General features: G+C 39.6%; 1 protein-coding gene across 1 annotated transcript in view; it reads right to left on the bottom strand.

Annotated features, from left to right (window-relative positions):
• mcm9 (minichromosome maintenance 9 homologous recombination repair factor) overlaps positions 1-22,316 on the bottom strand; it is a 55,959-nt gene that overhangs the window by 24,040 nt on the left and 9,603 nt on the right. The window contains exons 4-7 of the mRNA XM_043684399.2: positions 17,843-17,924; positions 10,063-10,263; positions 7,350-7,475; positions 1,787-1,906 (exon numbers count right to left, since the gene is read on the bottom strand). Coding sequence (XP_043540334.2) covers positions 1,787-1,906; positions 7,350-7,475; positions 10,063-10,263; positions 17,843-17,924 — 529 coding nt within the window. The remainder of the gene's footprint in view (positions 1-1,786; positions 1,907-7,349; positions 7,476-10,062; positions 10,264-17,842; positions 17,925-22,316) is intronic.

Genomic DNA, 22,316 nt, shown 5'->3' with positions numbered 1-22,316 from the left:
CCAACCCTGCCATTCCCTTATTGCTTAGTTAGCCTTGCTCCTGCTTACACAGAAAAACACCTCGCAATACTAATAATCCCGATAACTATTAGTAAACCTTACTAGTACTGATATACCTGATTAATAATGAATAATTAATAAAATTTTACTGGTTGCAATAAACCTTACTTAAAGCACTTCTTTCCCCTATGTACCAATCCTCACATGAACCAAAGTCCCACCTATATTTAGTTTGTATCTCACTCAGTTTCCTGACTGCATCCTTTACTTCAATCCACTAGCAAAGTATGGAATCTTCGTACACAAGGAAAATTATCTCACAAAACATTTTTGTAGATGGCCTCAACTTTACGTGCTGGTTAAAAGTGAATTGATTATGCTTTTCAAATTCTAGGTACGTCTGGTCAGGCCATCTCATGCGGGTACAGAATTTTTGAAAGAACAACTCTGGCATCGATTGGCACATAGTTTAAGTAGTCCCTTTTGTTCTTCATACGTGACAGTATTGTCCTCAGCCAAGATGGAGTAAACTTCGTGAACTTTCCCTGCCAGCTTGCTCTGCAACATCAGTATACATTGCTAGACGGGGCGCTTTAACTACCGTACTAACCATTTGGATGAGATAAAAAAGGCATCCATTGCCTCTTCATCAAAGCTAGAGATTAAATGACCAAGCTTACACATGTCAGCTCGGTGTCAGGGGTGGTTTGCGACACCTTCACTGGACAGATTGGGAAGACCTCTCTTGATTCAAGCTGTTTCAATTTCAACTCCATTTCTACTTCGTCTCTCCATTCTTGTTCATGCCTCTTTCTTTCATTTTATTATTCTTGTCTTTTTGTTCTTCCCATTTCTTTGAATTCCAATTTCCACTCTTCTGGTTTTAATTTATCTGTTGCTATATCTTCAGTTTTCACCTCTTGATATTTTACCAACTGCTTTGCAATTTCTGATTTCCTGGCTTTTGGGCAGAATTCTACTTCTAAGTGACAACTGAGCTGTTAATTCTCACCAGTCGCATTTCACTTAATGATCCAATTTCCCAAGCAGTACATCTATTGCAGGTTGCATGAGGAAATAGGGCTTTTGCAAAACAAAAAGTTATTTTGTTCATGACTATGGACTGAATTTTAAGATTTGTGAACTGCAGTTCAACTTATTAGATGGAAACTGAGGGTTTCGTCACACCTGACCAGGTGGACTAGTTTCATTATCTTTTGACAAAAATGTTAATTTCAATTCAGGTGATTTTGTTTATTCCCTGTTGGTTTTGTGAAGCTTGGCTAACCTGTATGGTCAGTCAATTGCTGTGGCCACTTTAAGTCAGTGATGTTTCCTTTTTAAAGTTATTTCAGTCCACAAAGGTTCCAGATATTGAAATCAAAAATCAAGATATTGGAATTCAAAAAAAACAATTTCATTTTTTAAAATAATCACCACCATGACACTGATCACTGACATAAAAAAGTCTTTGTTTGTGTAATTCTTTCTATATGTACTTTTCGCAACTAATCCCGGTGCCTCTCTTTACTAAAATATGATATTATACAAGTAAATAACCTTTATATAATTACTAAAAGCCTCATTTTCTCTACACTACATAGTAAGTCACAATCGTCAGGCAAAAATACAATTACTTAAATGAAAATTTCAAGTAAAATACTGTGAAGACAATCAAGATTATTGGATGCACTATATTGCATCTTAAATTGAAAATCCATTGTGTTACAAGATCTTATGGTGCAATATTTAAATATTAGAAAGTATTTAATTTTTTTTTACTTGCCTGCACTTGTAGATCCAATTCCTGCAGTTAGTACTGACCGAGGCACAATTTTTGCCGCATATTTAAGAAATTGAGATTTCCCTGTACCAGGGTCTCCTACCAGTAGAAGATGGGGTTCTCCTTCAAAACAAAGAATGCATATTAATGAATACATACTCCTTTACTAATTAATTAGATACATTCAAACTGCCCTGGTAAAATAAGCATGCATCATTCGTTGGCTGGTAAAACAGTTCAGTAAAGCACAGTATTCCTAAGGTGACGTTGGAATCAAAATATTCCAAAGTGAACAAAATTGGAACATATCTTTAGAAATCAGGTGTTAATAAACCTGTGATTTTCCAAGGAGCAGTGTGAGCACTCCTTTCCAAAATGCCTGATTCACTAGATATTTATGATTAATCTTTAAGGGACAATCAAAGAATGAAAATCCCAAGAAGTTGCATTAATATACTTTGTACCCCTCTAGGCAGTTCAGAGTATTATTCAGAACTGCACATTTATAAACTGTGTGTTTATATTTCAGATCAATTCATCATATATATTACACATGGCACATTATGTCATTCTGGGCCTTTAAACTCTTGGACTTGCCAGGGATCTGTGCCTACCTCTGCTTTGCTGCCTGCTCTCCTGTCATTGTATCCCCTTCTTGCTTTTGGACTCCCTGATCTGTCCCCTGCATAGTGCTGATCATCGCCAGCACTCAAGAATAAAGGAGTACAAGGTAAATGAATCCCATCGTATCCTAACCTCCCTGTTCTTTAAAGGCAGCCTCTGGTGGGTCCTCCCTTTAGGGACTCTAACATATTAGACAACTCCAAAGAGTAATCTCTCCATCCCCAAGCCATGTGCAGCCCCTTTAAATTTTGGAACCAACACTTTTCAGCTCATCACTTCCTACCTTAGACTCTGCCCCTCAACCTTCTCTTGCTGGCAGCAAGCTTGGGAAGGACAGGTAATCAGGCAGGATGGTTGCCTTTGCTACACTTCAGCTCTAGGTGAGAAAGCCTATGATTGCAGCCAATTGACACGTTTCATATGACTGAATGGCTTAACTTTGGAAGCTGTACAGCTATAGCAAAATGCACTAGAAAACAACACTTTTTTTTTGCAAAAAAAGTCATCATTTTGTCATTGATTATTGGGCTGAATTTTAAGATTTGTGACCTGCAGCTCCACATATTAGATGGAAACTGAGGGTTTCTTCCTACTTGACTGAGTGGTTGAGTTTCATTATCTTTTGACAAAAATGTTAATTTCAATTCAGATGATTTTGTTTATTCCATGTTGGTTATGTGATGCTTGGCTAACCGGGTCAGTCAATTGCTGTGGCCAATGATTGTCCGATTCATTCAGCTGCAGGTGGGCGGTCACTTCATGGTATTCTACTTGGGGATGGGATGGATGAATGACTGTCAGAGGTGCAGCCATTGAACTGAATGATGCCATTGCAGATAATCATGGAAGAATCATATGAAGCTTCAAAGCTCAATGGAAATAATTGGAGTTTACTCATATCCAGTAGAGAATGATCGTGTTCATGGTCTAGATTTTATTAAAGAGCTCCACAAAAGAAAATGATGTTTGCTTCTTTCGGTACTTTGCTTGAAAGAATACACACCTGGATTTGGTCTCAGTTGGTCACAGCAGAATTATATATTGGACATAGGAGAGAATTTTTCATTTTGGAAAGAGAGAGACTAAGTGGTGATCTCACAAACGTATCTTATGATGCCAGACTAAATCCAGAATATTACTCCCAATCAAGCTGCAACAGCAATGACAATGGCATTGAAATCCCAAATGGTGACAGGCAAAATTATAACAAAGAGCAGAAATTACCCCTCCTGGAGGTGGTGAGAACAGGAAGAAATGGGGCATGTTGGCACTGGAGAGATACTCACCCACTTCTTGACACATTACGAAGTTCTGGGTGAGAAGGTTCATGGGTAACCTTCACGACTCATCACCAACTAAGGCCATATGGTCAACTAATGGCCAGTTGTGGGGCTTCAACTCATCATCTCCTCAGACACCTGCTTTCCCAGCAGAAACAAAAGGTTTGGAAGAAGGGTCACTGGACCCGAAATGTTAACTCTGATTTCCCTCCACTGGTGCTGCCAGATCTGCTGAGACTGTCCAGCAATTTCTGTTTTAGAATCGAAAGGTGCTGAGTTTCCAAACTTGGAAAACTAGGATGACTTACCTGCCTGGATTGGAAGAGGGGGGGGGGGCATCCACAATTGTCCCAATCTGGGGCAAGTGGAGGCAGGTATAGGGTGAGCAGACGAGGGGGTGATCTCTGAAAATCTTCAACTGCCTTGCTGCAGAACCCCATGAAATCCCCTCTCATACAGCCCCAAGTGCAGTGTTTAAAATGATTTCTCTTCTTACAACTCCTAAGCAGTCGGTCTTTATTTCTTTTGAGCACAGAAGCTGTTGGCCTCCAATTGGCTGACAGTCTCTGACAACCAGAGACCCTAGTGTTGAAACCTGCAATAGGCTGAGAAAAGTGCCTCTGGGTTTCCAGTCAGCTTTTACTGAGCTGATTGATGTGTGATAGATTGAGTATTCTTAGTGAAAGGGGTGACCTTTCAGTGGCCAATTAAATGTTTGCCCCTACATTGTAAAGTAAAGGGAGAATCATGGCCTTAAATTAGGAAATTACTTTTAACGATGTGATCAATAGACAGAAGGAAAATCCATCTGGCCTCCCTCCTGTTGGAAGGATGTTGTGAAACTTGAAAGGGTTCAGAAAAGATTCACAAGGATGTTGCCAGGGTTGGAGGCTTTGAGCTATAGGGAGAGGCTGTAAGGGCTGGGCCTGTTTTCCTTGGAGTGTCGGAGGCTGAGGGGTGACCTTATAGAAGTTTATAAGATCATAAGGGGCATAGATAGGGCCCTGTTTTGGAGGAATCCAGAGCATCGGCTTAGGGTGAAAGGGGAAAAGTTTAAAAAAGGACCAAAGGGGCAACTTTTTCATGCAGAGGGTGTTGCGTGTATGGAATGAGCTGCCAGAAGAAGTGGTGGAGGCTGGTACAATTACAGCATTTAAAAGACATCTGGATAGGAAGGGTTTTAAGAGTTATAGGCTAGGCGCTGGCAAATGGGACTAGATTAATTTAGGATATTTGGTTGGCATGAACGAGTTGGACTGAAGGGCCTGTTCCACTCTATAATTTAATGACTCTTAACGAAACTTTTTTTAAATTATTCATTTTGAGGCTTGTGGACATCGCTGGCTGGCCAGCATTTATTACCCATCCCCAGTTGCCTTTGACAAGATGGTGGTGAGCTGCCTTCTTGAACCGCAGCAAGCACACCTGCTGTGGATTGACCCACAATGCCATTAGGGAGGGAATTCCAGGATTTTGACCCAGCAACAGTGAAGGAATGCCGATATATTTCCAAATCAGGATGGTGAGTGCTTGGAGGGGAACCTGAAGGTGGTGGTATTCCCATATACCTGCTGCCTTCTAGATGTAAGTGGTTGGAGTTTGGAAGGTGCTGTCTGAGAATCTTTGGTGAATTTCTGCAGTGCATTTTGTAGATAGTACACACTGCTGCTACTGAGTGTCAGTGATGGAGGGAGTGGATGCTTATGGATACAATGCCAATCAAGCGGGTTGCTTTGTCCTGGATGGTCTCAAGCTTCTTGAGTGTTAATGGAGCTGCACTCATCCAGGCAAGTGGGGAGTATTCCATCACACTCCTAACTTGTGCCTTGAAGATGGTGGATAGGTTTTTGGGAGTGAGGTGAGTTACTCGCCACAGCATCCCTAGCCTCTGGCATGCTCTTGTAGCTATTGCATTTAGGTGGTGAGTCCAGTTGAGTTTCTGATCAACGATAATTCCCAGAATGCTGATAGTGGGCAATTTAGTTATGGAAACACCATTGAATGTCAAGGGGTGGTGGTTAGATAACCTTCTATTGGTGATGGTCATAACCTGTCATTTGTAAATGTTACTGGTTACACATCAGCCCAAGCCTGGATATTGTCAAGATCTTGTTGCATTTGGACTCTGGCTGCTTCAGTATCTGAGGAGTCACAAATGGTGCTGAATATTGTGCAAGCATCAGCGAACATCCCCACTTCTCACCTGATGGAGGGAAGGTCATTGATGAAGCAGCTGAAGATGGTTGGGCCTAAGACACTACCCTGAAGGACTCCTGCAGAGATATCCTGGAGCTGAGGTGACTGATCTCCAACAACCATGACCATCTTCCTATGTGCCAGGTATGACTCCAACCAGTGGAGAGTTTGCCCTGAACCTCATTGATTCCAGTTTTGCTATGGCTCCTCGATTCCACACTTGATCGAATGCAGCCTTGATACCAAGGGCTGTCACTGTCACCTCACCTCTGGAATTCAGCTCTTTCATGCATGTTTGAACCAAGGCTGTAATGAGATCAGGTGCTGAGTGGCCCTTTCAGAACCCAAACTGGGCATTACTGAGCAGGTGTTGCTTGAAAGCACTGTTGGTGACACCTTCCATCACTTTACTGACGATCGACAGAAGTCTGATGGGGTAGTAATTGACCAGGTTGGATTTGTCCTGCATTTTATGTGCAGGACACACTTGGGCAATTTTCCACATTATCGGGTAGATGCCAGTGTTGTTACACAGTTTCCTCATTTCCCCTTCCCCCACATTATCTCAATCCCAAGCCTCCAACTTGGCACCGCCCTCCTGACCTGTCCATCACTCCCCCCCTGACATATTGCCTTCTCCCTCACCTTCATCCACCTATCGTTTTCTCAGCTACCTTCCCCCTCACCCTACTTCCCTCCCATTTATCACTCAGCCCCCTGGCCCATAAGCCCTTCATCAGGAAAGAGGCTTTTGTCTGAAACGTCGATTCTCCTGCTCCTCTAATCCTGACTGACCTGCTGTGCTTTCCAAGCAACACACTCTCGACTTGTAACCATATTGGAAGAACTTGGCTAGGGGAGCAGCAGGTTCTGGAGCACAAGTCTTCAGTACTATTGCCAAAATGTTGTCAGGGCCTGTAACTATTGCAGTAAACAGTGCCTCCAACCATTTCTTGATATCATATGGAGTGAATCGAATTGGCTGAAGACTGGTATCTATAATACTGGGGACCACTGGAGAAGGATCAGCCACTTGACACTTCTGGCTGAAGTTTGCTGTGAAAGCTTTAGCCTTATCTTTTGCACAGATGCACTGGGCTCTTGCATTATTGAGGATGGGGATATTTGTGGAGCCTTCACTTTCAGGGAGTTGTTTAATCATCCACCACCATTCATGACTGGATGCGGCAGAACAGCACAGCTTACATCTGATCCATTGGTTGTGGAATCACTTAGCTCTGTCTATGACTTGCTGCTTATTGCGATGTTCTGAACAGAATGTGCAGTCAGAATTTCCTTCTGATCGTGTGAATTTTGTGGAAACGCTACCTTGAAACTTTACAGATTAAAAAAAAAATCAACTAAATTTTTTTTAAAAAGTCAAAATGTGGGAAAAATTAAAACTGCAGACTAATTAAAAGGAACTAAATTAATTAATATTTCATGTCTATTTCCGTAATACTAACCTCTAACCTTTGTGCCTGCTCGATCAGTTCTTTGCACTCCACCTGCCAACACCATGGCGACAGCTAGTTTAACCACGAACATTCCAAATACCTGTGGGCAAAGGCTGGCCAGAATTTCATTTCTTCCTTGAAAATAAATAGAAAAGCAGCACATGCCATTATTTAGCACCATATGCACACAAGTTCTCCGACAGAAAATTTCTCTCATTGCCAGCCTTAGATGCAACTACAGCTCAGTTCGACTCCCCAAATAATGGCTGGACCTTGGTTTCAACTAACTCTTTCACCATGGACCATCTATTTTATTCTTTCAGCTTTTCACGAAAACCTGCTACATTTCTTATAGTCTTCAGGCGTCATGGTGCTATTATTAATAAGTCTATTACAGTAAGACAATTAAAACAGCTTAATTTTAAAATTTATATTCCATTTGAAATGCCAATACTACCAGTTACAGTGATGTGCAGATGGTGATGCGAGAAATCTGAATATAATTTGTTCAATTTTAAAGATACAAGACTTCATCTCATAAAATCTTCTTTATTTATGCATTTTATTTACATACATTTAGACTCAGTACCTGCTGTCAATAGACAAAGATACTGAGTTCTGTATTCAATGATAGAGATGAGTGAAGTTAGGAAATATTGATTCACGGCATGATAACTCCTTACACACACAGCTACAGATTGTGAGCTTTGTTCCAAAGTGAGGAAGTCAGACAGTTCTGAGGAAGGGTCAGTTGACCTAAAATGTTTCCTTTCAAAACTATTTGTATCCTTCTCTGATTGCTAAACAGGGTCTTGTGGCATAGTCATTGTGCCTGATAAGACATCTAGATCAGTCCCAGATTGTGTTGGAAGATATTCCAATTGGTTATTTAGAAGTAATTTTTTGAATTTCCTGAAGTACTGAAAATATTCTCACAAAAGAAAAACATCACTGGTTAACAGGAAGCAAAGCATTTCCCACTAACACAGACCCGCAAAAGAAAAAGAACATGTGCTTGTGTGAAATCCTGTAACCCCTGCTGGGACCGCCTGCTTACCTCACAAAGTGAAGACACTCCCACCTCTCATTGGTGCATCTCCCAAGTAGACAAACATCACAAGCACAGACTGGCAACTGATTCAAGTAGTGATGTCTCACATTTCAAGTTTCTATGGAGAATTCAACCATTTCAGGATGGGTCAGGGAAGATGCAGACACTGGTCATTCATTCATTCAAGAAAGAGTTTTTGATTAAAATGGAAAGATGGTGTGGTGTTGGAAAAATTCAGAAAGGTGAGTGCAAAATGTTTTGATACCTTATAACTGTCAGTTTGATGCTATCCTGTAGTTTTGTTTTGTGTTTTTAATCCAGTGATTCAGGGATTAGATTAGATTACTTTACAGTGTGGAAACAGGCCCTTTGGCCCAACAAGTCCACACCAACCCGCCGAAGCGCACCCACCCAGACCCATTCCCCTACATTTACCCCTGCACCTAACACTACAAGCAATTTAGCATGGCCAATTCACCTAATCTGCACATTTTTGGAGTGTGGGAGGAAACCGTAGCACCCGGAGGAAACCCACGCAAATACAGGGAGAATGTGCAAACTCCACACAGTCAGTCGCCTGAGGCGGGAATTGAACCTGGGTCTCTGGCGCTGTGAGGCAGCAGTGCTAACCACTGTGCCACCGTGCCGCCCACCAACAACTTAGTTTTGTAGGATCTGTCCTACAAAACTAAGTTGGCAATTGGCTAGCACTATATAAATGTTCACATGCATTGCAGTACCCAATGGCCAGCATGGGACGTACGAGAAGCCAAAGCTGGAGGAACACAGAGATTTAAGAATTGTAGGGGTGGAGGAATTTTCCAAAGTAGGTAAGTTGAGCGGCGATCTTATAGAGGTTTATAAAATGAGAGGTATGGATAAGTTGAATGGGAGGTGTCTTTTCTCTAGGGTGGGGCATTTCAAGACAAGGGTGCAAAATTTAAAGGTGAGAGGAGAAAGATTTTAAAAAGACATGAAGGGCAGTTTTTTTTTTAAAATGGCTTGTTTACTTTTCTGTCTCAGAAAATAATCAGCCAAATGCTAACAAGTAAGGCTTCTGATTTTTGTTTCTTTTAACTTAGGTGATGATATTACAGTTTAGTGGTTAGTGGTGGTTAGTGTATGAAATGAATTTCCAGAGTAGATGATAGATACAGGTACAGTTACAACATTTAAAAGATATTTAGATAAATACATGAATAAGAAATGTTTGGAAGGATATGGGGCAAGCTCAGGCAGATGGGACTAGTTTAGTTTGGGATTATGGTTGGCATGGACTGGTTGAACCAAAAGGTCTGTTTCCATGCTGTATAACTCAATGACTCTAAGAGGTTTGACCTGAATCAGTTCCAATCCTTACAAGTGAGTGTCAACTACTTTAGCCAGCCCATCGCTTCAATGATTAACTGAGACAATTTCTTTATGTAATAAAGTGATATCTTTTCTTAAAACTCCTGACAAAATTTCTTCTTAATATCATCTTCTTTAGAAACTATGTTAACTGCCTACATTTTATTTATATAAAACTAAGTCAACTGTTGTGCAACTTTAAATAATTTAGTTAAAGCTTGTTTCATTGTCCATATAATAGAATTGTACCACTGTGCTTGGAAGACTTTAAGTAGATACTAATGCAAGTTAATAATTCCATATACAAGAAACTCACTGTACCTGCTAGGGGGTCATCTTTATAGTTCTTCCAAAAGTTTTCAAATTCTTTTTGGACATCTTCATCAATAATAACTCCAGTTGGCTGTTCATTGTTCACCTCGAGATTATTAGCTTTCAGGACAAGTTCTAAGTCACAACGGGAGTCCTGGCTGAGAGGTTTCCATCTCTGCATAACCACACCATAAACTGTAATATCATCACCTAAGTTAAAAGAAACAAAAATCAGAAGCCTTACTTGTTAGCATTTGGCTGATTATTTTCTGAGACAGAAAAGTAAACAAGCCATTTTAAAATCTGCAGTTAATAGTCCTTAAGTGGAAATAGGCCATTTACTCATCATATAGTATTTTCCTATAGTAATCTAGCGAGTACAGAAATAAGTGGTTTGTCCAGATGAATGAGGGATGATGCAGAAGACCGAGCTTTAGATTCCTGAGATAGTGGGACCATTTTGAGAGTGAGCTTGCCCTATCTGAATTTCTCTGTCTCTGTATCTAGCTCATACTAGTATCCTTTAGGGAAGGAAACTGCCTTCTTTACCTGGTTTGAGCTATATGTGACTCCAGAACTACAGCAACGTAGTTGACTCTGGACCTCTGGGCAATTAAGGATGGGATAACTGACCTGGCCAGCAATGTCCTGAGCCCGAGAATAAAAACAAAAAGAATCCAAAACTAACACATTGACCTCATTGTCCACAGACTCTGAAATATGTGATAAATACATGTTAAATTTTAGAATGAAGAAAAGCTGTCTGTATAGTGCAGGAGCTAATATAACCAATAGTATTTTTGCACATTATGTTCACAAGTTAGCTAAACTATTTGCATACTTATTAACTATGTATACATTTCATGCTTTTTATTCCAATATTCAGGGCCTTACATCTGTTCACATCAAAGTCAGTCTTCCAGGGCATAACCCATCCTTTCAGTTGACTCAAATCACTATGAATGCTTGCAATGCATTAGGCTTGTAAATGAGCCATCCAGCTTGGCATTATCTATCGGTTTTACATTACAAAGATGCTCCTTCTCTATTATTTATGAATAGATTCAACAGAAGAGACAGACAGTATCTTGTGGAGTTCAAAAGTCATTGCCCTTCTCCGATAGCGCTTTTCTCAAATCTCCTGTAATTTTCTGCTTGCTTTTTAACCGAACTGCCCAGTCTGTCATGCATTTCAAAAGGTATTAGCATCTTGAAATTCTCGCATGCATAACCTTCTAAAGTGATTTCAAACGTTTGAATATCAACTGCACAATGTTTGAAGAAATGTATTTGCTCCTTCATACAAGTTGATTATTCCTTATTCTCTCCACTAATTTGGATGAACAATTACATTATTCTAACAAGCTTTACATCAACTGTCCAGTCCCATTAATTAGACAAACTTATTCAAAATATAATAAGACAGTAAATTAGAAAAGTCAAAACTTGAAAATATAATACATGAAATCGATCCTACTATAAAGTTAATCAACTGTGCACATTTACAGAAGGAGTACATAAGCAAGGGAAACCATGAAATATGGATTTCTAATATTTTGTTCTCTTCATTTATAGAAATTTCATTGGTATATGTTTTTCTCTCCTTGTCTGTTTAGGGCTTATGAACTTTTACAAGAAGAGAAGGCCACTCAGCCCTTCAAGCCTCCTCTGCCATTCAAGAAGATCATGCCTGATCTCAGTTTAACCTTGTCTCTATATTTCTGCATCTCCTGATAATTTCACATCCTCTTGATAATCAAGAATCTATCTAACTCCACATTAAAAATTTTTAAATATTCAACATCCCAGCCTTTTGAGGAAGGGAATTCCAGAAACGAACAACCACCAGAGGAAAAAATGTTTCCTTACATCTGTTTTAAGTGAGCACACCGACAGAAGTAGTACTGGAAGAGATATCATCCACCATAACAGACCAAGACACAAATAGCAAGTGGGACAGAACCAGTGCTTCATCGGAGGCTCACTGACAATGTTACCTAGCATGGTGACAAAACATCTGAGAACAGATCTACCAGCTCAGCCAGCAAATGTACAACCTGGGCACATCCTTATTTTTAAACTGTGCCCCAAGTTCTAGAGGAAACTTCCTTTCAACATCTACCTGTTAAGTACCCTCAGGATCTTTTATGTTTCAAGTAAGTTATCTCTGACTCTTCTGAACTCCAGAGGATACATGCCTGGCCTGTCTAGCCTTTTCTCATAAGACAATCAACTCATTCCTGGTATTAGTCTAGGAAACCTTCTCTGACCTGCTTCGAATGCAGTAACATCCTTCTGTAAGTACCTTAACCAGTACTGTACAGAGTAATCCAGATATGGTCTCACAAGTGCCCTGTATAACTGAAGAATAATCTCCCTACTCATGCATTCAATTCCCCTTGCAATAAATAGTAACATTCTATTAGCTTTCCTCATTAGTTGCTGTACCTACATTCTAACCTTCTGTGATTCATGCACTAGCACACCCAGATCTCTCCGCATCGCAAAGCACTTCAAACCTCACTATTTAGATAGTATGGTTCTTTTTAAAAATTCTTTCTGACAAAATGGACAATTTCCCACATTGTACCCCATTTGCCAGATCTTTGCTTACTTGCTTAACTTATCTATATCCCACCGTAGGTTACTTATGTCCTCTTCAAAATTCACTTTCTTACACGGCTTTGTGTCATCAGCAAATTTAGCTACAATATATTCAGTCCCTTCATCCAAATGACTTATATTAGTTGTAAAGAGTTGAGACTCCAGCACTGATCCCTGTAACACATCACTCGTGACATCCTGCCAGCCTGAAAAAGATCTAATTATTCTGACTCTCTGTCTCCTGCTTGCAAAGTAATCTTCCATCCATGCCAATATGTTACCCACTACCAACCCCCCCCCCTCCATAAACCATGAGCTGCTGTTTTCTGCAATTACCTTTGATGTGGCATTTTATCAAATGCCTTCTCGAAATCTACATACAATACATCCACTGGACCCCCCTAATTTATAGTTCAAGTTTCTTCTTTAAAGAACTCCAATAAATAAGTTAATTTTGATTTCCCTTTGACAAAACCATGTTTGCTGGTTTTCTGAAGCTTCACAGACCTCGCTGAAGAATGATGCAATTTCCAATTTGCAATCACTTTCTGTGGAGAACCATCTTTCCTTCATCAGTTTTCCAAGCAGGACAGGTGCACATTATGGGGAAAATGCATACACCATGTTCCAAAGGCACAGACAGGAAATAAATGTTGACAAGTATATTTAACTAGTCCATCACACAAGCTAGCTTTCCATCCATTGGCTCCATCTACACTTCCTGTTGCCTCAGGAAAGAAAGCCAACATATTCAAAGACCCCTCCCACCCCGGTTATAATCACTTCTGTCGGACAGAAGGTACAAAAGCATAAACGCGTGCACAAACAGATTCAAGAACTGCTTCTTTCTTGCTGTTATTAGACTTCTGAATGGACCTCTCAAATTTTAAAATTAATGTTGATCTCACTCTTCGTGCACATTCTCTGCAGCCACAACTGTATTTTTCGCTCCGTGCTATTACCCTAATGCACTCTGTATGGTATATTCTATCTGTACTTCACACAAAGCAACATTTTTCATTGTACCCAGGTACATGTGACAATAATAAATCAAATCAAATCAAAACCTTATGAGCTAAATTTTCCTGACTGAGAATATACAGGGGGTGAGGGAGTTTTAGATTAGATTACTTACAGTGTGGAGACAGGCCCTTCGGCCCAACAAGTCCACACCTACACGCCGAAGCGAACCCACCCAGACCCATTTCCCTACATTTACCCCTTCACCTAACACAATGGGCAATTTAACATGGCCAATTCACCTAACCTGCACATTTTTTTTTGACTGTGGGAGGAAACTGGAGCACCCAGAGGAAACCCACGCAGACACGGGGAGAACGTGCAGACTCCACACAGACAGTCGCCTGAGGCGGGAATTGAACCCAGGTCTCTGGCGCTGTGAGGCAGCAGTGCTAACCACTGTGCCACCGTGCCGCCCATTACTTCAGGACACCTGCCACTGAGGACCATGGAGGGACTGGAGACTTGCAGTGGTTAAAATCCAATTAGGAACGGGTGATTTTACCACAACCCCACAGCAGCATCTGTCATGTGTAAAACTGCTAGCACACCAGAAGTTGCTGCTTTATATTCAGCTAGGTAGCCAACAGGGCCAGAGGGTCCACTCCGCTAAGGCAGGGCTATGGACAGGAAAGGCTGCAAAGCACAGCCCAATGATTCAGTTGGAGGGATATCCCCAATGCTCCAAAAGACAAATCAGCTTCTCCCTCTGAGTGCTACAGCACTGAGTGCCTCTCTAGGCTGGGCTGCCAATTCTCCAGAGCTGAGCCCAGCCCTCTGGGCTGGCAGGATCAAAAAACCCATCCACAATCCCTAACATGACCTGAGCATGGAAGCAGTGAAATAGCAGATGGCCAATGGGAAGACTGTAGATGTGGTCTTGCTGATCAAATGTGCACTCAGGATGCATCCAAGTGAACCCACGTCAGGATCCCAAAGCCTGGGGGGGAAAACACTTCTTGATGTATTATTTTGACATTTATACAATGTTCTATAAAAGTTATAATTAATTATGTCCCACTATAATTCTATGCAATAAGTCAGACTATAGAAATAATGATGACAATTATAAGTGAAATATTGAAAGGAATTTTATATTACAACAGAGTGCAAGATATTAAAGTGTTGCTACAATCACATATGTTCTCGGTCTTAATCACATTGTCATAGTGTTTCCTCCCACAGAGATAAAGTGCTGAAAAGAAAATGAATTCACATAATACTTTGCAAAGGACTTTATTCTTCAAATCCTAAAATAGTTGCAACATTTCTCCTAAATCTGTATAGGTGTTGCACGTATTGGAGTGCATGTTGTGGGAAGTCAAAATTGTGGAAAGGGAAAAATATATATTAAGAAATATGTAGTGACAATAAAATCTTTAAAAACCAACAAACCCTTTCATTTAGTAATTGGCGATATTGTTATTTCAGATTAACTGGCTTTAAGCCAGCAGTTAAATGTTATTAGTCATATTTCATAATTGAAAATCATACACAAGTCCTAAGCTTGCTTACATGAAATAACTGGAATATAGACAAAGATTGAACCAGTATCTCTAATAGCACAGGGTCTTGAAATGCAGTAACTTAATGTTAACGTTACAAGTTGTGAATCCAAAACATGGGGGAGACAGTCAATGTGTGACTGCGCATTTCTTGCCCTAAAAAAAAATTGCGGACAGCAATTGGAAATGGAAGCTACGACGTAGGGGTGTTGGAGAGGTTACGACTGATCAACCACTGACCCCAACGCTTGATGTGATCTCCCTGTAAATGGGTAAGCAATCCACCTGCATGAAACTAGCTTGCATCTGATAATAACGATCCAACAATAATTGTAGGATTCCAAATAATAGTTTTCAGGTTCACACATTTTGCCACTTCTCACCATTTGCTGAGTGACTTTACAAGATCACTGGTGTTACTGGAGTAAACACTTCAAGCAACTTTTCTTCTTTCTGGTGGACTCAGTAGCAAACTTACTTTTTCCATCTGTGTTCCCCCATCCTCCCACCAACTACATTCTTATCCCTCATTTCCTGCTGTCTCCAAAACAGTTTGCCCACTGTCCACCCTCAAACTATCACCCAGGACAAAATGAACCAGTTCAGCATGAGAACCAGACAAATCTTTGACTCTCCAAATACAATAAGCCCATTGGTGGCATGTCAAAAAGGCCTGAACCTGAAAAGTGTTTAATCAGAGTCAAACAGGCCATTTCTCACAATTTCATAACTTTCACTATAAGTAAAAATGATTCAAGAAAACTACACTTTGTTTGAGGGATTTTGTCAAATGAAAAAATCTAAATGTTCAAATTAATACTGCCTTAAAAGTTTTGTATCTGTTATAACCAAAATTGATTTCTTGAAGAGGAGATAGTAGCTAGGCCCTAAATTTTCAGGGTATTTGACAGGCGGGAAGAAAGGGGTGGAGTAGCTTTGTTACTATGGGATAGAATACGCATAATAGTAAGACATAATCTTGGATTGTAACATGCACAATCCATCCACCCAAGTAGTGTCGGTACAAAATAACAAGGGGAACAGGATAATAACAAGGGAAATTATAGGTCAATTAGCCTGACCTCAGTTGTTGGTAAGATTTTGGAGTCCATTATGAAAGATGAGATTTCTGAACACTTGGAAGTACGTGGCAAACTGGCAATGTTGTCTTTCATCTCAAGATGACTGGAATATAAAAGCAGAGACATATTTCTGAGGCTTTACAAGGCTCTGGTCAGACCACATGTAGAGTATTGTGAGGAATTGTGTGCCCCGTAGCTCAGGAAAGATGTATTGGCCCTGGAGCAGATTCACAGGAGGTTCACAAGAATGATCCCAGGAATAAGAGATTCAACATGTGAAAATTGTTTGAGGACTCTGGGACTATACTTGATAGAGTTTAGAAGGGTGAGGCAGGATCTGATCAAAACTTTCAGAATACTGAACACCCTGGATAGAGTTGGGAAGATATTTCCATTGGCAGGAGACACAAGGACCAGAGGGTACAGCCTTAGAGCAAAGGGACGATCTATTAGAATGGAGATAAGGAAAAACGTCTTTAGCCAGAGAGTGGCGAATCTATGGAAATCATTGCCACAGAAGGCTGTGAAGGACAGGTCATTGAATATATTTAAAACAGAGACAGATATGATCTTGATTGCCAAGGGGATTAAAGGTTACTGGAAGAAAACGGGAAAATGGAGTTAAAAAACTGATCAGCCATGATTGATTGGCAGAGCAGACTTGATGGGCTAAATGGCCTAATTTCTGCCCCTATGTCTTATAGTACACTGGTAGAGGTAGTCCATTGGAATGAGACAAACAGATTTTTTAATCAGTAACAGAATCAATGGTTATGGGTAAAGGCAGGAAAGTGGAGCTAAGGTTAATCAGAATAGCCATGATCTCATTGAATTCTGCAGCAGTCTCAACATCTGTTCCTACATCTTATGTTCTTATGGTACAAGAAAACTGTTTGCATCCTCATCTGTGAGACAGAAAATTATGCATTCAAGCCTTACTCCTGGTTTTGGTACTTATCTAGGTTAATTTTCCAGTGCAATACTGAGGAAATGTCACTTTGTTTGAATTGCACCCCTTTGAACAAGACATTATCCAATCTGTTTGTTCAAGTAAAACATCCCAGAATGCCAGTTAAACATTATTAGGGAATTCTCCTTATGCCATCGCTGGAAATCTTCCATCTCCAGCATCAAAAAGAATAAACACATTCTTTAAAATATAGTACATAAATCATCTACTATTCCAGCTCAATTCCACTTTGAGACAGATTTGCAACTTTAACACTGTACACTATTTAACATAATTTTTCTGTGTTTTTTTAAATGTAGTAGACTCAGTTTATAATGATAACTTTGGATACTATGTAAAAACAATAAATTTCAGACCATTTTAGGGTAGGTTTGTAAAATTAAGATGGCCATTTATTAGAAGAAATTTTTTATATAATTAAACAATTCCTAAAAAAAACTGTACAATTCCCTCATTATAGTTGTTTAAAACAATATTATTGAGATAAAACCAAATCAAGGAAATTTTCATGCTGGAACAATGGAGACAAGTTTTTTTAGTCAAACAGTGTATACAGTTTGATACATTAGCTCGGAATTGTTGTATGCAACTTACTAAGTAAAACTTACCAGATTTACAGGTATCCACAAGGTCATCTTCAAGTACAACCAACAGAGATCGAGGTATGCTTCCCACAGACAGTCTCTGAACCTAATATAACGCCAGGAAAGGTATATAATGAGTAAAGCAAATTGTTGTTTATATGTATAAATCCACTCTCCTGTTGATACTAATTCATATTCTAAGCCTCTAGGTATTGCAATACCAGGCAACATTACAATTTGTAGATGTTTAATTAGCCTTCATTTGTTCTGCTAAAGTGTTGGAACAGAAAATTGGTTATAATAGGTTTTCAATTAACAAACTTAGGCTAGTATAAAACAAGGCTTGGAATGGAATATCGGCCAAGATATTGCAGTAAAAATAATGGTGAGGCAGACAGTACTCCTTGTTATAAAGTAGGATTTTCAATAGTAAGTCTCTGGAACAAATCCAATTGAAGCATCCTGAACGAATGACAAAGTGCAATAAAGAATGCACTAATAGGAACAGAAGTGGGAGTGAGAGAGAGAGAGAGAGAGAGAGAGAGACAAGCAACATAAAAAGGGAAAAAAACTTATTAACTTTTATTTAAAAATTCTGATAATAACTAAAATTTTCAGGAATAACACAAGACACTTGCTCATTTTCACTGCCACAGAGCACAGCTTCACATTTGCACAGTTAAACCTGCATATCCAGGAAGTTGCTGTCCAAGTTGCCAGGCTTTTCATGAGAATTTCAGCTACGCCAGTATCTGACTAAGAGGCTTGGCAATTAGTTACACGGAATTCTGGATGGAAGTTTGCAGTACTTACACAATCATGTGAACTAGGAGCAGAAGTAGGCCATTCAGTCTGCTTTGCTATTCAGCAAAAGCTTGGAGGATCTGATTGTAACTACAAATCTGCATTCCTGCCTACTCTGATAAGCAAGGGAGTGAAACGGTAAAAAAGTCTAACAACCTCTCTACCTTTAATATATTAAAGGACTCTGTTTCCACTACATTTTCAGGAAAAGCATTCCAAAGACTCATAACCCTCAGAGAAAATAATTGTTCTCATTTGAGGAGGTGGATGAAAATTGATTTTTGAACAGTGGTCCCCCCTCCCCGTACTCGGTTCCCATGTAAGAAGAAACTTCCACTCCATATCGACCCTATTAAGACTGCTCAGGATCATATCATTCAATCAAATCACATTTTACTTCCTAAATGCAAGCAGATTCAAGCCTAGTCTACACAACCTTGCTTCTCAAGACAAATCCTCCCTTTCAGGCATTAGACAACTTCGCTCAACTGACTCCAACATTTCTATCCTTCCATAAATCAGATGACAAAGGGTTTCTTCCGGGTGCTCCAATTTCCTCCCACAATCCAAAGATGAGAAGGCCAGGTAGACTGGCCATGTTAAATTGCTCATAGTATCCAGGGATGTATGGGCTAGGTGGATTAGCCATGAGAAATGCACTGTTACACGGTCTGGATGGAATAGTATTCAGAGAGTTGGTGTGGACTTGAAGGGCTAAATGGCCTACTTCCACACTGTAGTGATTCTATGAATCTGTAAAACACTCAAAGTATTTGAAATGCAGCTTCACCTGTAAAACTGAAGCATAATCTCCCTACTTTTGGTTTCCATTCCTTTCACAATAGATGATAAAAGCGTTTATCATCACTTGCTGTCCTTGTAGACTAATTTTTCATGATTAATATCCAGGGGCACCTTGATGCCTCTGCATCTCATGGTTCTTTTCTAATTCTTCCTACCAAGATGGACAATGCAACACTTTTCCACATTGTACTCCATTTGCCAGATCTTTGCCCACTCACTTAACCTATCAAATTTCTTTGTGGATTCCTCATGTTCTCTTTGCAGGTACTATCTTTTTGTTACAAGCAAATTTAGCGACATTACCTTCTGTCCCATCTCAGTCATTTCTATAACTTGAAATATTTGATGCAGAGAAGTAGGCAGATTTTTAACCTTTCACTGATCTCCATGGTACAATACGGATTACATCTTGCCAATCTGAAAAAGACTCATTTATGCATACTTTTTGTTTCCTTTTAACTGGCCAATCTTCAATCCATGCCAAAACACCATGGTGTTTTATTTTCTGCAATAATCTTTGATGTGGCACTTTATCAAAAATTTCCTGCATATATAAGTACAGTATATCCGCCAGCTCCCATTTATCAAGAAAAAAAAGTTACTTTGTTACAAGACTCCAATAGATTGGTCAAACATTTTTTCCTCTTTCACAAAACAATGTTGACTCTACCTGATTACTTTGAACTGAAGTGCATTCCCACAACTTTTTAAATAATATCTTCTATTATCTTTCCTATGACAAATGTAGTTTGTAGCTTCCTGCTCTCTTTCTCACTACCTTTCTTCCTTAAATAATTACAGAAATTTTTACAAGGTTTTTTTAAATATTTGCATAGCTTTCCAATTTTATCCTCTTTATTAATTTTTTGATCATGCCTTTTATATTCCATCTAATTTTCCCATCTGCCATCTGTCATTGTACAATTAGATGCCCTTTCTTTGAATTTCATACTGTCTTTAACACTTCTAGTCAAGTGCAGATGGGGAGTCCATCCCTTGAAGTTTTCTGCTCATTGAAATATATGTATTCTGTATTTTTTAAAAATATCCCCTTGAAATATCTGCCATTTATCCCTGTAGACCTATTCTTTAACCTAAATTCCCAGTTCATTTTAACCTTCTGCTTTCAATCTCTCATAATTACCCTTAAAGTTTTAAAACATAATCTCGGACCAAATCCTCCTTCCCTCAACCTGAACGAACATTTTAATCATATTCTGGTTGCTGCTACCCAGCTGCACCTTAACTATGGGTTTATTATTAATCCGACATCATTACACTGATCAAGTATCAGCTACATTTGCCCATCAGATTTTTCTAGTCAATATGTAGATTAAGATTTCTCATGATTGTTGCCATGCCTTTCTGACGAGCTATCATTATTTCTTCTTGTGTCCCATGAGACTGTCCCATCAGTACAGATTCCACTTTGTCTACTAATCGATGAGCGAGCTCACAAACTGTAACCCACATCTCTCACACCAGTCTGAGTCACATATTCACTACTCTGATCTTATCAGGCTTATGCCAATTTGCTCAGGTGACAAGGCAAAGATTATGATCTTTGAGTTTAATCTCTAGCTCAAAGTCTAAGCTGAATTTCAAACACTTGCAGCAGCCATACTTGCTCTAGGCCAAACTGGTGTCCAGGTACTCCCACCTGCTGCAACGGTGGCACATCACCAGTACCACCATCCTTAATGCATTTTAATTCATTATTTATATGTCACAATCACATATCTATGTTGCTTTTCATATATTGTTATTAATTTTACATTCAAATTGTATACTACATTGAACCTTTAGAATAGAGAAAGCCTTAACCACATAGAGATTCAGCTAACAGTCAGCTCCTTTCTCTGCAGTACAGCAATGACCAATTACAATCAGCTGCAAAGAATTAACCATGACAGACAAAAAGCAGGTTTTTTTCCATTCAATTAAATTTTTACAATTATTTTCAAATAACCCCTCTGCTACTGAAAATGAACAAGTGTGCAATTTCATTCAAACTTTAGCACTGCTGCCTCACAGCGCCAGAGACCCGGGTTCAATTCCCGTCTCAGGCGACTGACTGTGTGGAGTTTGCACGTTCTCCCCGTGTCTGCGTGGGTTTCCTCCGGGTGCTCCGGTTTCCTCCCACAGTCCAAAGATGTGCAGGTCAGGTGAATTGGCCATGCTAAATTGCCCGTAGTGTTAGGTAAGGGGTAGATGTAGGGGTATGGGTGGGTTGCACTTCGGCGGGGCGGTGTGGACTTGTTGGGCCGAAGGGCCTGTTTCCACACTGTAAGTAATCTAACCTAATCTAATCTAATCTTTAATTATTATTGGATTATTTTATAATGAAAAAGGCAAATGTTACATTTTGTGTGTTTCTTCTATCTCTCTCTACCCTTCAACATCTTATCTTTCTTTTCATTTGTTTCACTTTCTGTACACTCTAACTTACACTTGCTAATTGAGACTGGTTCAGTAAGGATGTTTCAATTTGCTCAGTTATGGAGGCTTAGCGTAACTTACCCTATTCACATGGGTCCCAGATCCCCTATTTTCTTGCCTGTCCCAATTTTGTTAGAATTTGACATGACGTAATGCCATTCATTTAGCATAATTTTAAAAAAGTATTCATTTCTCTTGCATTGCCAGTTTCACGAGTCATACACTTTCTGAAAAGAATAGCACGGCCGGAGACCAAGAATCAAATTCAGTCTGCCAGCAGGGGAGCTTTCTGCTGGGACCACATAACAAAATTACTTTGATTCTGCTAATTAATTGTGTGTTTGTTTGTCCGAGTGTGTGTGCTCACAAAACACTTCACAAAAGTTCATTATGTCCAAATAAACATTAAGAGTTTGGAAAGGTAGCACAGAAAATAAACATCTTATTATAA

The sequence above is a fragment of the Chiloscyllium plagiosum genome, unplaced genomic scaffold (genome assembly GCF_037043375.1).
Source record: "Chiloscyllium plagiosum isolate Xiang-an unplaced genomic scaffold, Cpla_swu_hap1 HiC_scaffold_3, whole genome shotgun sequence".
NCBI lineage: Eukaryota > Metazoa > Chordata > Chondrichthyes > Orectolobiformes > Hemiscylliidae > Chiloscyllium > Chiloscyllium plagiosum.
The sequence above is the reverse complement of the archived record's forward strand: the minus strand, read 5'-3'. Positions and strand labels throughout refer to the sequence as shown.